General features: G+C 34.8%; 1 protein-coding gene across 2 annotated transcripts in view; it reads right to left on the bottom strand.

Annotated features, from left to right (window-relative positions):
- The window catches only part of cn (Kynurenine 3-monooxygenase cn), a 33309-nt gene that overhangs the window by 1091 nt on the left and 16030 nt on the right, over positions 1 to 16188 (bottom strand). The window contains exons 7-10 of one of the 2 annotated variants that reach the window (XM_069832857.1): positions 11240 to 11491; positions 9247 to 9336; positions 6967 to 7107; positions 2195 to 2356 (exon numbers count right to left, since the gene is read on the bottom strand). In XM_069832857.1, the coding sequence (XP_069688958.1) occupies positions 2195 to 2356; positions 6967 to 7107; positions 9247 to 9336; positions 11240 to 11491 (645 nt within the window). The remainder of the gene's footprint in view (positions 1 to 2194; positions 2357 to 6966; positions 7108 to 9246; positions 9337 to 11239; positions 11492 to 16188) is intronic. The other variant, XM_069832858.1, reaches the window with a different exon arrangement.

The raw sequence follows: 16188 nt of genomic DNA on the forward strand, positions 1-16188 counted from the left end.
TTTTACATAAATATTCAATGTTTTCTCTTTGCTGTGTATAAATTGAAAATGTTCAAGCTTTGAATTGTAAATTCTTGTTAAATTTTAGCTTAGTCTTTATTTTCGTTCTGCATTTGCGTGATGCTCTGATGGAAAAATAATTCATACGTCAACTGAAGCAGTGTTATCCAACTTAAGTTTTCTATATCTGAATGTACCTCACAAATTGAAAGTGTGAATCAAGCGTGTATGTGTATGTGTGTCTGTCTGTTTTATGTATTTCTGCCTGCCACTAGTGCATGATTAATTCTATACAATTATAAAGTTGATGTATCCGGTTGTTAGATGTGTCTTGATGTTTTTTTAATAGAATCTTTAATAAAACCACAAATGTAGAAGCATTTAAACAACAATTTTATAGCGACAAGACACTACATAAATTTTATACTACACATAGTTTCGCCTGTGTATTGATAAATAAGGCACTTATGTTGTAGAAATAAGAATAAATTTAAGATTCCTTCTAATTTAGTATAATCAATGGCAACATAAAAGTTAAAAATTCTTAATCTTATGCAAGGCTATCATTTCATAACTTCCCAATCTAAACAATTATTTATTTCAATTAAATTTAATTTAAGCAAAAACAAATCAATTTAGATATTGAGGGAGAAGTTTAAAACCAGTGTTTGTTAGGTATCATCCCATTGTTCCCACCCGCCCTTCGAAATTTCAAATAGCACCCCTGTACTTAAATTTGAAAGAGTATTCAATTGTTTATACATCACATTCATTTGTTTCACTATTTTGTTTCTGTCGTCACCTGGCAACCTGAATTGTTGTTATTGTCAGATGATTATAGGACGAAAACACATTTTATTTTGGGTAATTTCCTAAATTTAATTAATTCGATTTAATACAAATTTTATAAATGAAATCTTCAAAATGTGCTCCATTCTTGGCTAGACAGTAATACAGCCTATTTCGGAACTCCTCTACCATAGTACTTACTTACTGGCTTTTAAGAAACCCGCAGGTTCATTGCCGCTCTCACATAAGCCAGCCATCGGTCCCTTTCCTGTGCAAGATTAATCCAGTCTCTATCATATCCCGCCTCCCTCAAATCCATTTAAATATCCTCCCATCTACGTCTCGGCCTTCCTAAAGGTCTTTTTCCCTCCGGTCTCCCAACTAACACTCTATATGCATTTCTGGATTCGCCCATACGTGCTACATGCCCTGCCCACCTCAAATGTCTGGATTTAACGTTCCTAATTATGGCAGGTGAAGAATACAATGCGTGTAGTGCTGCATTGTGTAACTTTCTCCATTCTCCTGTCACTTCATCCTTCTTAGCCCCAAATATTTTCCTAAGCACCTTATTCTCAAACACCCTTAATCTCTGTTCCTCTCTCAAAGTAAGAGTCGAAGTTTCACAACCATACAGAACAACCGGCAATATAACTGTTTTATAAATTCTGATTTTCCGATTTTTTGACAGCAGATTGGATGACAATCTCTACCATAGTATCAAAATCATATACACAGGTAAATAACGTAAATCAAAACTTTGGCTTTTATTATCCTCAATCCTTTTTTTTTTTCTTTTTTGTTTAATTTCTAAAGAATAGGTTTACATGCACAACCATAAATTCCCTTAATATTAGTTTGTGTTACCTGAAATAATGTGTAATCAACATTCAACTCCAATCAACAATAACAATCAATATTGCCAGACGACGATAAAAAACAAAAAACCAGAAAGAGGTGAATGAGACATATAGACAATTATTGAATAATCTTTCAAATTTAAGTATTAAAATATAGAGGTGCCACTTGAAGTTTCAAAGGTGGGTGAAAGGGAGAAAGGGGGTGAAATCTCAAATGCAATAAATTAATACTGGTCATAAACTTCCCTCTCAATATTTTAATTGATGTGTTTTTTATTTAAATAAAATTTAATTAAAGTAAATAGTTATTTAGACTCGGAAATTTTTATATGAAAGCATGGTATAAGTTATACATTGAATATTTCTCTTGAACAAAGTTTTCAGATTTAGACAGCATTATTTATTTATTTTTACCAATTATTTTACATTTTAGGAAGTTTAAAAACATGGCAACGTGCATAAGAGTACTTCTACTGACAACAAGTGCATTATTAAAAAAATTTGTTCTTTGATGGAGTGTGCTAGTTGAAGACACTCTTACTTACTCTGTCTTGCCATTGTTTGTTATCCATACATTGTCGATATCCTATGTTGGTAAAGGAAACAGATAAGTAGAGTGGTACCCAAATGTTAGGTAGGAGCCAGAATAAGAAATTGTCCACTTTCTTTCTTACCAGGAAAGATCGGCGGTTCACAAGGTCTCTCATCTATGAAAGAAAAGCCATAAGAAATTATAATTATGCATACAACAGGGCAATATTTTACCAGTAAATACAAGAAATGACTGTAACTAATGCAGGTATTAGCAACTTGTAAACATGAGAAAAACATCAAGCAAGGAAGCAGTAAAATTTTAGTGTACAAGAAGAAAGAAGAAGTCGAAGGAGATAGGTGAGGAGCCGGAAGAAGTATAATTATGGAGAAGAAAAAACAAGCTAGTACTGTTACTGCAAGTTATCTTGAACCTTACATCCCCTAAGTCTGTCTTTCGAACTGCTCAGTACGGCATGTACTCATCAACGTAACGGCACATCAAAGATGCCCCTCTCTCGGGTAACATGACTCTTTTCAGAAAACATTGGTTCTTTCACTTCACGGCTCTCTACTGTAAAAGAACTTGGTTCAATACGGACATCGTCACCTCACGAACTCCGGTTTTGAGAGGAGAACATGGTTTCGTTGCAGGTTTTAATTAACCTGTAATGAGTAAATATTTGAATATAAACGTGTGTACACTCCTCCTCTCTCATCCGGGCTGGGGACTGGCAATGGCGGAGTTGCTACAGCTATTTCTATACATTATATAGGCCTACATGACTTACATCTACAGCTGATATGTACTTACTTACTTACTTACTTACAAATGGCTTTTAAGGAACCCGAAGGTTCATTGCCGCCCTCACATAAGCCCGCCAGCGGTCCCTATCCTGTGCAAGATTAATCCAGTCTCTATCATCATATCCCACCTCCCTCAAATCCATTTTAATATTATCCTCCCATCTACGTCTCGGCCTCCCTAAAGGTCTTTTTCCCTCCGGTCTCCCAACTAACACTCTATATGCATTTCTGGATTCGCCCATACGTGCTACATGCCCTGCCCATCTCAAACGTCTGGATTTAATGTTCCTAATTATGTCAGGTGAAGAATACAATGCGTGCAGTTCTGTGTTGTGTAACTTTCTCCATTCTCCTGTAACTTCATCCCGCTTAGCCCCAAATATTTTCCTAAGCACCTTATTCTCAAACACCCTGAACCTATGTTCCTCTCTCAGAGTGAGAGTCCAAGTTTCACAACCATACAGAACAACCGGTAATATAACTGTTTTATAAATTCTAACTTTCAGATTTTTGGACAGCAGACTGGATGATAAGAGCTTCTCAACCGAATAATAACACGCATTTCCCATATTTATTCTGCGTTTGATTTCCTCCCGAGTGTCATTTATATTTGTTACTGTTGCTCCAAGATATGTACTGTACATATTCTTATAACAATATTTTACAGGCTTATTATATGAATTTACATTAATTTACAATTATACACAATCCATATCCCTATCATTGCTGCCATCATCGCTTGGTCCAAAATTAAGTAATTATTATTTCGTCAATGGCATCATCCATTCGGAATTATCTTCTTAATCGTAGGTACTACTTTCTGAACAAGATTGTATCCCGAATGACATGTTGATCGAAGTCGACCACTTCAACTTTACACAAGTCCTAATTCTGGAATAAAATAATGTTTTACAGACTATAACAAAATAATAACTTACAACAGTAATTCATTATGTCGCTCACAGTACACACTCTTGTACATAACTTTTATAGCAATAATTTCTTATCATTACATACCTATTCTTTCCCGGAGTAGTGTGAGGTTCATTCGGTTGTAATTCAATATTATTCTTAATTCTCTTCACGGAACTAATACTTTTGCCAGAGTATTTAGCCGCTCTCTCATATTCCTTATCAAGAAGTTCCAGCAAACATTTGTTTAATTTTTCCTCATCGCAACACATATATTTGCGATAATTTCTCTTTCTCTGCTGTGGATAACAGCGTTACTTTTTCTCCGCGGTGGTGTGGTTTCACCATAATTACTACCCTGTGGTTGCTGCTCCATGTTAACACTACTGGTACGCAGTGAAGGAAATAGCTCTATGTTTCTTGACAAGACATTATGATGCGGAGCATGCGCAAACAACTTAGTTGGCTCCACCCGCGTTATGCGCTTCCTTCCCTCTGCCCCTCTGTCCCCGCTCAGAAAGTTCAAGATAACTTGCAATATCAGCAGTGGATGATGACATGACATTACATTAAGAAAACTTATATGAAATGAATAGAGGAACTGCAGTAGCTGAATTCTATTTTCTGAACATGACTGACTTTGAGCTTTTAATTATGATAATAATGCAACAGTTGCAAGGAAGAAGAGCAAATAATGAATACTTTCTCTTGCACTGTAAGTACTGCTGGAAAACCTGCAGAAAAAAAACTCGATGTAGTTTAATGGGACGATAGAATATATTTTAGAACACAATGGTCACTGAAAAATAATAACATGATTGGTAGTGATAGTGGTAATGGTGCTAGTTTGTAACAGCATAAGTTGAAGTAATATGATAAATAAAATATAATAAATATAATAATGTGGTGGTGCTAATTACACACATGGGACTATATATTTATCCCTTATCATGTGTTCAGCTTGAGATCCTCGTTTCCACTGCTTAAAAACAGGGCATTTAAGTAAATAAAATGTATATAAAGGGAAACAAACCACAACTTCTCTGTTTATTGGTTCCCACTCAGAGATAATGATTTTCTGTTTCAATTGTAATTTAGATATTATTATAAATGTTATAAATTGCAGAAATTATTTGATCTGAGATGTTATTAGATACTAACTAAAATTTCAAACAATTTATTTCTTTTTACTTTGTAGAAAGTTTTAACAAAATCGATGAAAAATTGAGTCTCAATGTTAAATTTATATACCTATATCCTTTGACAGAGGTTCTGGCTGATATGTACATCTATAATCAGGCAGTACATCTCACTTGATATGTGTCAGAGGAGAATAATTGTTTGTATGGATCTGAAACCTGACTAAGTGTAATATGTAGCTAGTTGGCGATATATGCAATGGAGGGGGAAAGAAACTGGCCAATCTACCCCATTATCTCCTGGCCTAGTTGCCTCATAAGTGCTGTCTTCTTGGTGTTACTTGTGAGGTTCAGCAGACCTGTCTTCGGACAGTTGACTAAATGACAATATATAATATATATTCCATGAGATGTTTTTTAAATCTGTAAAAAAAATTTACGGATATTTTGGTTTAAAATACAAGTTAAATTATTGTGGTCTAAGTACACGATTGATATGATCAACTGCAGTAAGTTTCTCATCCAACTATAATCGTTTGTAGGAGCCTCATCGTTGACTTGCCAAAGTAAACGAGCGTACTTCTTATGGAGACTGACTTGATCATGGGTATCTCTTCAAGGCGAGGGGATGAGAGGGGTTTTGTCCAGTGTGGATCCTAAGTTGTTGATAAACGAACAGGCAGGTAAAGGAGCTTTGAAAATGGAAACAGATGGCAGTAGCTGATGAGTGACAATGAATGAATCAGAGACAGATCAAGCCCTCCTGCGCCTGCAGTTAGGCGCGAAAAAAAGTTTTTCTTTTGGTGTAGAGTGTGAGCTTGTATTTTATTGGTGTTTTTGTCTTCCGTTTCACTGCAGTTACTTGAGTCGAGTTGGTTGAGAGCACGTGGTGGCGCGTAAGAACCTGTTTCAATAAACTGTGTTGTTTGTGTTATTCTACTATATTAAATAGATCATAGTTAAGATGAATACAATTCAATCTTTAATAGAACATCCATTTTCATTGCGCAGCTTAGAAGAGAAGTGTGAGTTTAAGCGTCTTGGTAGATCGACTCGGAACCTTGAACTTTCGCAGTGCGTGAAAACCAAAACCAGGTCGTTTAACAGAAAATTCCATTCTGACGCGTACGAGAAGTTTCAGTGGTTATGTGGTTGTGAAATAAGAACATTTTTGTCCTGTTTTCCTTGTGTTTTGTTCGGAGGAGAGTAGGAAAACACCTTTCAGCCTCTGAAGTCGTCATAGGGATTGTTAGTAAAATTTCTAGTACCAGTAATTTTGTACATTCGCCGAAAGTTGAACATGAATTGCTGTCTCTGAAAAATTCCATTAGAGACACACAGGCTGAAATGATTCTGAACTCGTCAGTGCCATAAATAACTGAAAGTTCAGTGCGAATATTCCTTTCATTTATGAACGGATACGCTTTAATGACACTACGAAGAGACTCTTCTGGGAAAACATTGTGGAAATAAATAGGCAAGTTTCTGCAAATTTTTACGACTATAGCATGATAGGCCTAATATTTTGTAGTAAGAAAGTAAACGAACTAAATTTTGAAGCACCACCCGCCACTGGACTAGAGACTGTAACAGGCCACTGAGATCTAGTACTTGTGGGATGATGGTGGTGGTGGTGATGATGATGATGATGATGATGATGATGCTTTCAGTGTCAGCCCATGCTGTGTAATAAGAGTGATGTCATCCGGATATAGCACGAACTTATAGAGTAAACAGTTAGGTAAATCACAGCCAACTAATGTAGGTATATTTCAGTCGTTTGTAGGATATTAATGCAAATACAGGTGAAAGAACAATATTATTGAACAAAAACAGTTTTTTTTAGTGTGTGGCATGAAGGATCAATAGTGGGAGCTTTTCGAACAGCACATTGGTTATTAATTTTCTTATATTTGTTGTGTACTTACCTCCAAATAGTTGTACATGGCGAGATCACAGATGGCCTCAGCATCTCTTTGTCTACTCGCAGAGAACTCCTGCAGCACAGTCGATAAGTTGTAGTTGTGGACCAACAGCAATTCATCCAATAGGCGGCAGTCTTCAAATCCCTGCATCCGTGAATTAACAAAAGCAAAACGATCATATCAACCAGAAATTTGCCAGACTTTTTTTGCCAGATCTGAGATTTCGAATGAAGTGAAGTGACGTTAAAATGAAGTCTGCAGTAAGAGAACAGCTGTTCTAAATTCGGAAGAACGAGTAAAGTAATACTGTATTTACTCGCGTAATAGACGCACTTTTTTTCCATAATTTTTGGATTGAAAATCCAAGGTCCGTATTATATGCGAGGAAAAAAATTTAGCTTGGAATTTACCGAGTAACTTGTATATTTACACTTATTTGGTTTCATTAAAAAACAATATAATAATAACCACAGAACACAACTGAAGCAAGCAACACTACAACCGACAAAATCGACATTAATGCTGCTCATAGAACATTGAAAGTTTTTAAACTATTAAAAAGAACTAATCACAATCCATTTTTGCATTTTAAAGGGAACCAATCGTAATAAATTAACTATTTGTTTGAAAAATTTTAACATGAGAAGTGCATCCAACATTATGATTGTTTATCACCACAGGGAGCAATTGAAAATGTAATGCTTACGAAAAGAATAATAAACAGTTAACCCGTAGAAAAATAAAACAAACAAAAAATCCAAAGATATTTACGTATCTCAAAGATACTATTTCCAAAATTAAATCCTTTTGATAAAATCCAGCTAAAAGTGGTATACCACATGAAGCAAAATTTAGGCTTTAAGTTAATTTTAAACTAGTGCGGGAATTTTTTTCCATAAATATTATTGTCAAAATTTGGGATGCGTACATTATGCGATGGTGTCTAATAGGCGAGTAAATACGGTAATAATGGATGTAAAAAGAATGTCAGAGCTCAAATCAATGAATAATTTCAAACATGGAAAGAGCAAGTGGGCAATATTTTAGAGAATACAGAAAACATTTTTAAAGAGACATGATTTTTTTGTAAATAAGAGCCATGGAGCCGAAAATAAAAATGCAATACAACACGTTCTTTTAAGCCACTTCCCTCTTAAGGTACACTAGGATTGAGTTTTTAAAAAAGAGGATAAAAATATCACTTTTCGGTTTTTTGTACGGAAATATTCCTAGGACATTTAGGGAGTTAATAGTAAGAGGTGCTTTGCCTCTACGTCTTCTTTGATTTTCAGGGGCGATTTTTATATATCTAGGCGTTTTCCATATGTCAGTATTGTATCTCTTTTTACAGACTTGCAGTTTTTTTTTTTTACGGAACTAAATTTTTTTATATTCAGATGTTCCATGCGAATGCAGTTTTCACCAAACTCGAGTTCACACCTGTGGAGTAACGGTTAGCGCGTCTGACCATGAAACCAGGTGGCCCAGGTTCGAATCCCGGTTGGGGTAAGTTACCTGGCTGAGGGGGGTTTCCGGGGTTTTCCCTCAACCCAATATGAGCAAATACTGAGAAATTATCAGTGCTGGACCTGGACTCATTTCACCAGCATTATCACCTTCATTTCATTCAGGCGCTAAATAACCTGAGCTGTTGATAGAGCGTCGTAAAATAACCCACTAAAAAAAACAAACTCGATGAAAATATTCGAATGTCTCCATATATTTATTATCTGAAACCTAATGTTGAGACATTTGAAGTATCTGGAAAATTTGGAGCTAAAATATTATATGTAAATAACAAATACGTGTATGAAGAAGTAAATGTCTGATTTTCTAAAATGTATTGTACCTAAACTAAACTAGATATGTATTATGAAGTTCTCAATGTCAAAATATTGCCCATAAATCAGGGACCATATGAAAAAAAAAATGAAGCTGCTATATTTAAAAGTAAAGCGCTTGGAACATTTTGATTATGTCACTAATTTGCATAATTATCATAAAACTAACTTCGAAACTAGCAGTCCGATTGAACTCAAAATTTGCACATACCTTGTTCTTAATGCATGTAAGAAATAATTAAATAATGAAATAAATCGCATTAAAACTGTAAAAAAATGTAAAAACTCGGTCTTAGTGTCCCTTAAGATTATCGTTAGTCGTTTAATAAAGGTTTCACTGGCAATAGCAAATATTGAAATAAAACTTCAAATAGTGGTTAAATAGGGACTTCCGCTTAGAGACAAAATGTATTTTTCGAAATTCATAATAAAGGCTACTTACCGCATTCATTCCTTGTCCATAGAATGGCACCATGGCGTGTGCGGCGTCACCAATAATAAGTGTAGTGTTGTCTAAATGATACGGTTTGCACTGAAACAGAACATGGAAAATTTTCATTTACTTCGCTTCTTAAAAATAACGAAACATGATACATTATAAGTCCCTCAATTAACCGTTCTGCGGATTATTCGGCACCATAAAAAGAGAGCATTTTAAAAGTGGTATACAGTAATAACACAGTCTAGTATATACAGTCACGAAGCTCAATACGTAGTAAATATGCATCCATACATAGTTGCTAACCACTAGGATCGCTAATATCGCCTCATTACAGACAATGCGAAATAGTACCGGCACAGTCTATTGTTCCTAGCACCCTCACAACTCAAGCTTCGTGGCTGTATATACTAGATTGTGGTAATAGCATTTATAAGATGAAAATGTAGATGTGGAAGTAGGATTTCACACTTTATTTAGTACAATGGATTCATGCTCATCGATTTACGTGGAAACAGTTGGCGACACCGACTAAACAAAAGAACGACCATGCGATAAATTGATAGCGATAAATCGAACTGCAGAAATTATCGCGATGTATGACTGCGATTGTTTGGAATTCAAAATTTCATTACACTTCATTGGCCGAAAATGGAATGACGTCATATAAACGAAAGAGTCATAATAATTTCACTTTGCACCCCCTTGCTCGAATATTTATTAATACTTAGCAAATACAGAATAGATGCTAGAACCGCCACAGTGGTCTAGTGGTTAGAACGCTGGACTTATAATTTTGTGAACTTTGGTTCGATCCCCGGTGTATTCCGATTTATAACTTGTGTTGGACAAGTCCGTGGTCTAGGTAACACAGGGGTTTTCTCCGAAAGCTCCGGTTTCCCTATGGCATTCCAACAAATCTTAATCACCTCATCTTTTCGGGGTGTAGCGTAGACCAGCCTCCTATGTCGCACCCTGAGCAGTGACCCTTTCGGTAAATTGGTCTACGCAACTGGTTTCATATGGGTGAATGACGAAAAGTAAAAAAAGAAAGAATAGATAATAGAAAGAGAATTAGTTGCGAGAAAATACAGAAAAAAGAAACATACTTTTTCAGCATCTTAAAGTGCTCTAGATAGATTTAAGTCAATTAAAATGATATGAATTATCCTTTTTCTTATTAACCGTTCACTGTTTTCCGTCCATTAAACGGTTAATCGAGACTCTGTAAATAAATAGATAGATAGATAGAGAGATAATAGATAGATAGATAGATAGATAGATAGATAGATAGATAGATAGATAATAGATAGATAGATAGATAGATAGATAGATAGATAGATAGATAGATAGGTAGGTAGGTAGGTAGGTAGGTAGGTAGGTAGGTAGGTAGATAGATAGATAGATAGATAGATAGATAGATAGATAGATAGATAGATAGGTAGGTAGATAGGTAGATAGATAGATAGATAGATAGATAGATAGATAGATAGATAGATAGATAGATAGATAGATAGATAGATAGATAGACGACAAACAAATTAATTAATTAATTAATTAAATAAATAAATTAATTAATAAAATAAATAAATAAATGAGTGAAAGAATGAATAAATAAACAAATAAACAAGTAAACAAACAAAAAATAAATTAAAAAAACATTCCTTAGAATAGATATGGAGTTCATTCCCATTTTGTTCATGAATTTAAAAAAAAGACTTTTACACTAGAATTATTATATTTCATGTGCATCATTCCTGGATAAACTGGCTCGTAAAACGTCAATATGAACTAAACCAGTCCGATAGTTTTAACAGAAATCGCTGTACAGTCACACGGACTATATAACCAAATCCACTTTTTGATATCATTGAAAACATGTACTTCCACGAAAATTTAGAAATATAATTTTTGCAGCTTCACAATACTTTCTCTTATTTCATATAATTTGACAGAATTAAATGTTGAAATAATCCGTATCATGTGAAATGCCTACCTTTATAGACAGCAAAGGGAACGGCGTAATCGCAAAGAAATCAGCAATCAGACGATGTTTTCCTATAAGAGCGACAGAGTCTGGAAAGTGCTGCGAGAAGAACTTGAGCAGTCTCGTGGGGGAATCCAGAGATTCGAAATCTGGAAAAGGCATGAAGAGCGTCACTGTCCACGAATGGTCCTGGTTCGGCAGAGCGATCATCATGAATGTGCCTCTGGGCCAGATGTGTAAATAGTTGGGCTCCATTGCGAACTGGAAAAGAACATTGATAGATTAGTATGTCTTCTCTTTCTAAAAAAAAAATAGGTGGCGTATATTCAGGTTTAATTGTCTCAACACCTAAAACAAAAATTAGGTAATCTTGAAAATAATTTTGGGCAGTACTGTATTTATTTGTAACTTTTTGTTATTACAAAGAAAAATAATGTCATTAAAACCAGAGTGCTCTAAGTAGCTTGAGAGAAGTTCTGAGATATTTCAACTCGAAAGTTTGAGAGATTGCAGACCTTTAGTCTAAGTAGCTACTTAATCAAATGCAGTTGACTTTACAATGCTGAACTCTACCTACCTATATTAAAACATTACGAATTTTAAGCTTTTCGAGATTTTCTTTAAGTTATCAAAGTATCGTAAATTTGCAAGATCTAATATATACACAACACACAAAAAACACACAAAAAAAACACACAAAAAAACCACACAAAAAACCACACAAAAAAAACACAAAAAACACACAAAAAACACACAAAAAACACAAAAAAACACACAAAAACACACAAAAAAAGACACACAAAACAAAGACACACACAAAAAGACACACACAAAAAGACACAAAAAAAAAGACACACAAAAAAAACACAAAAAAAGACACACAAAAAAGACACACAAAAAAAGACACAAAAAAAAGACACACAAAAAAAAAGACACACAAAAAAACCACACAAAAAACCACACAAAAACACACAAAAAACACACAAAAACACACAAAAAAAAACAAAAAACACACAAAAACACACAAAAACACACAAAAAACACACAAAAAACACACAAAAAAACACACACAAAAACACAAAAAAACACACAAAAAACACAAAAACACACAAAAAACACACAAAAAACACAAAAAAACACACAAAAACACACCAAAACACAAAAAACACACAAAAACACACAAAAAACACAAAAACACACAAAAAACACACACACACAGGGTGTTAAAAAGTATCCAATATTTTAAGAGGTGATAGTATGCATCAAAACAAGAAAATAATGCCTAATAAACATGGGTCCTACGACACATACTTTCTGAGATCTGAACATTTGTTCATAGGAGGTGCTCAATGTGACGTCCATTCATGGCAATGCATTTTTCTGCCCTACAATACAGCAGACTACCAGAAAATCATACCGTAGTTGACACCCATGGCATGGAATACCGATACGTCGCAAGGAATACTGGTCTGGTTGCGGATATGAGCGGAGTGCAGCAGAGATGTTGTTGTGAATTTTGGTAATCAGCATGTGTAGTCTGATGAAAATCCTCATGCAGTTGAAGAAACAAGGCATCAGCAGCGATTCTCAATCAACTTATGGGCAGGCGTTCTTGGTGATAGATTAATAGGGCCATACGTTCTGCCACAGAGATTAACTGGGTATCGTTATCAGGACTTTCTTATTAACGTATTAAAACAAATTTCAAAGAGTGCGTGATTCCTTACGCCGAAGGGCAGAGGAATGCATTGCCATGAATGGACGTCACAATGAACACCTCGTATGGACAAGTGTTCAGATCTCAGAAAGTATGTGTTGTAGGACCCATGTTAATTAGACATTATTTTCTTGTTTTAATGCATACTAGCACCTCCTAAAATATTGGATACTTTTTTAAAACACCCTGTATATATATATATATATATATATATATATATATATATATATATATATATATATATATATATATATCAACCAGGTGTTTCAGAATACAACAGAAGAAATTTAAGAGGTTGTAGAGGGGTTCTAGGTAAGTATTTTGAGATAGGGACCTAGGGTCTGTGGGTTCAAACTTGCACGTAATGGCGTGAAATATTTTTGGACCAGTACACCACTGATTGAATTTGCACGAGGCATAGCGATACATTTGAAAATGTGTCGGATGCAATATTGTTATATCTCTGTGACACAACCGGTAAACATTGTACACCGGGGACAGAACATCTACAAAGGTACGGAAGGAAGAATAAGCAGCCTGTTGGATTAAGAAAACAGTGGTGCAGAAACTTCAAACGGAACGTGAAATTTTATGTCGTTATTTTTATATGGCTCTTTCTGTAAAACAAATTGCTAACGCCAATTTCTTAATATTGCAGTTGTGTTTTAAACGTTAATAACATAATAAAGAGTTAAGAAGGAATATTCACATAAATTCCATAGCAGTACAACTATACTGTACTAAGTGGATGAAACACATCATTCATAAAGAATGTGATATCCCAAAAAAAGAGATTGAGTATGACATGATAAGTTGGAATTGATATTGATGGTATCTTTAGCCTTATAAAAGTATCAATAAACTAATCAAAAGAATATTATAGTACAAAGCAAACTTACCTAGATATAATATGTTTTAAGTGTAACTAATATTCCATAACAAAACTCTTATCACATCATGCTTTTAAGGTGAAATTGGTGAGCAACTTCCTATCATCAGAATATTAAATTATTTTCTCGAAACCTGCTGAAGCTACAGAGCTGACATTTTTACAACATATAGGCGCATATATTTTGTTTATGATGTAACAGTAGTTGTTTCATTAATTCATTTCCTTACAAACATTTACCATGCGAATATTTTCAAAATTTGTAATACACTATCTTCAGTAATACGTATTTACAGTATATTAGATTTACGAAAACAATGTTTCAGTACCTGTAAGGCTACTAAATAAATATACCTATATCTGAAAATGTCACTTTTCTATAAAAGAAAGTTCAGAAAATATTCCTTTTGAATAAAAAAACAAACTTGTGAACAATGAGCATTAAAACTAAAACGTACATTCTTATAATGCACGCATACTTCTCAGACAAATCTAAAAATTAACATAGATACAGTTTTGATAAGTTCACTTCCCTTTATCCATTGAATCGATGCTGGCCATCCCTGTATATAGCTCGACCAAGCGATATATACTACCTCTTTCGTCTGTCTCTTTCCTTTCCGCTGTAAAGCGCTCAGGCTCTCTTGAGATCTAAAGCGCGCGCTTGCGCCTATGGGCATCAATTCACATGACTGAAATACTGCAATACGTATTTCGGTGGTTCAGAAAAGAAAGAATTCCGATGGTACCGTTAATAGGATTAAAAAAAAACTACCATGATGAAACTCGAACATATACTACTTTTCGGCCTGAAGTCTGACGCATTGTCCGTTACTCCTAAACCTCATGCTGATAATTCAATTCTAAAGTAGGTACAATAACAAAAGCGAATGAAGGTGAAACATGCAGTACAGTGGCGTGCTGTCTCATTATTCGCCGGCAATTTTACAGAAGCTAAATTTTGGAAACGACGTGGTTGATTGCTTCTTAACAGGTGCACTTTATGCCTAATAGGGTTCGAATCCATCGCATATCATTGCACACCCCTATTTCATTTTAATACTGGAATATGAGTATCAAAATAATGTAAACAACTTTAATAACTGTTAACTCAGATATTTTTCGTCGGATACCCTAGGTTCCTTACATGAAATTGCTTGTCTACAACCCTCTATGACAGGGATGCTCACTGTTGATTCGATTCAGTCACAAACACCACTCCTCCTTTTCTCCCACCACTTCGTAGCGCAGCCAGTGCAGTTTGTAGCGAACAGTACGAGAACATCATGAACATTCAGTGCCGGATTCATCCTGGCAAGTCGATCTCGGCACAATTTCCATGATGAGTGGGAAGTGAAATATTTTTGTGTGCAGGGAGGAGTGAATGGGATCAGATGTCTAATATGTAAGACATTAATTAAATCATTCTCCAGTTTCAACATTAAAAGGCATTTTAGACTGCATGATCGTGATTACGGAAGTCACGTTTTGTTTGGTAAGTGTAGTCATATTATCCGCAGAAATTTATTGTCTCTGAGCGTTATTAATATTATTGTAATTTATCAGTCGGTTTACTATGATAATTAATATATTCTGGAATACTGTTGTTTTTGCTACTGTTATTGTTAATGTTACGTCGTAAATCGAACACCGACGATTTAGTGGTGATAATAATCGCTATAAATGTACATATAATACGATAATAATAATAATAATAATAATAATAATAATAAGTTATTATTATTATTACTATTATTATTTATTTTCTTTAGAACAAGCGAGGATAGCGAAGCTAGAAAATCTGAAATCTGAGAATGTTGACATCTGTTCTGGTACAGTACCGATAGAAAACATTGCCAGAACTACAGTAGTTACCGTATATCGGAGCTAATTATTGTCAAACACATGAAACCGTTGTCTGAGGGCAAGTTTATTAAGAAGTGTCTCATTTTTGCAGCGAAAGAAATTTGGCCCGACAAATTCGATCGATCAATCAATCAATCAATCAATCAATCAATCAAACTCCTGTTCCTCCTCATGAGGAGCATAGGGCATTCACAAAGTGCCTCCATCGGACCCTATTTGTAGCCAACTTCTTCACTTCGCTCCATGTTTTCCCCTCCCTAGCAATTTCCTCCAAAACTGTTCTCTTCCATATATTTTTTGGCCTTCCTCTTGTTCTACTACCCTCGGGGTTCCAATCCAAAGCCATTCTTTCTACTTCTCCATCTTCTTTCCTGATTGTGTGCCCTATCCAATTCACTTTCGTCTTTTGATTTCTATTGCGATTTCTTTCTGATTTGTTAACTTCCATAGTTCTGAGTTTGTGATTATATCTGGCCATCTGATTTT

The sequence above is a fragment of the Periplaneta americana genome, chromosome 8 (assembly GCF_040183065.1).
Source record: "Periplaneta americana isolate PAMFEO1 chromosome 8, P.americana_PAMFEO1_priV1, whole genome shotgun sequence".
NCBI classification, from domain to species: Eukaryota; Metazoa; Arthropoda; class Insecta; order Blattodea; family Blattidae; genus Periplaneta; species Periplaneta americana.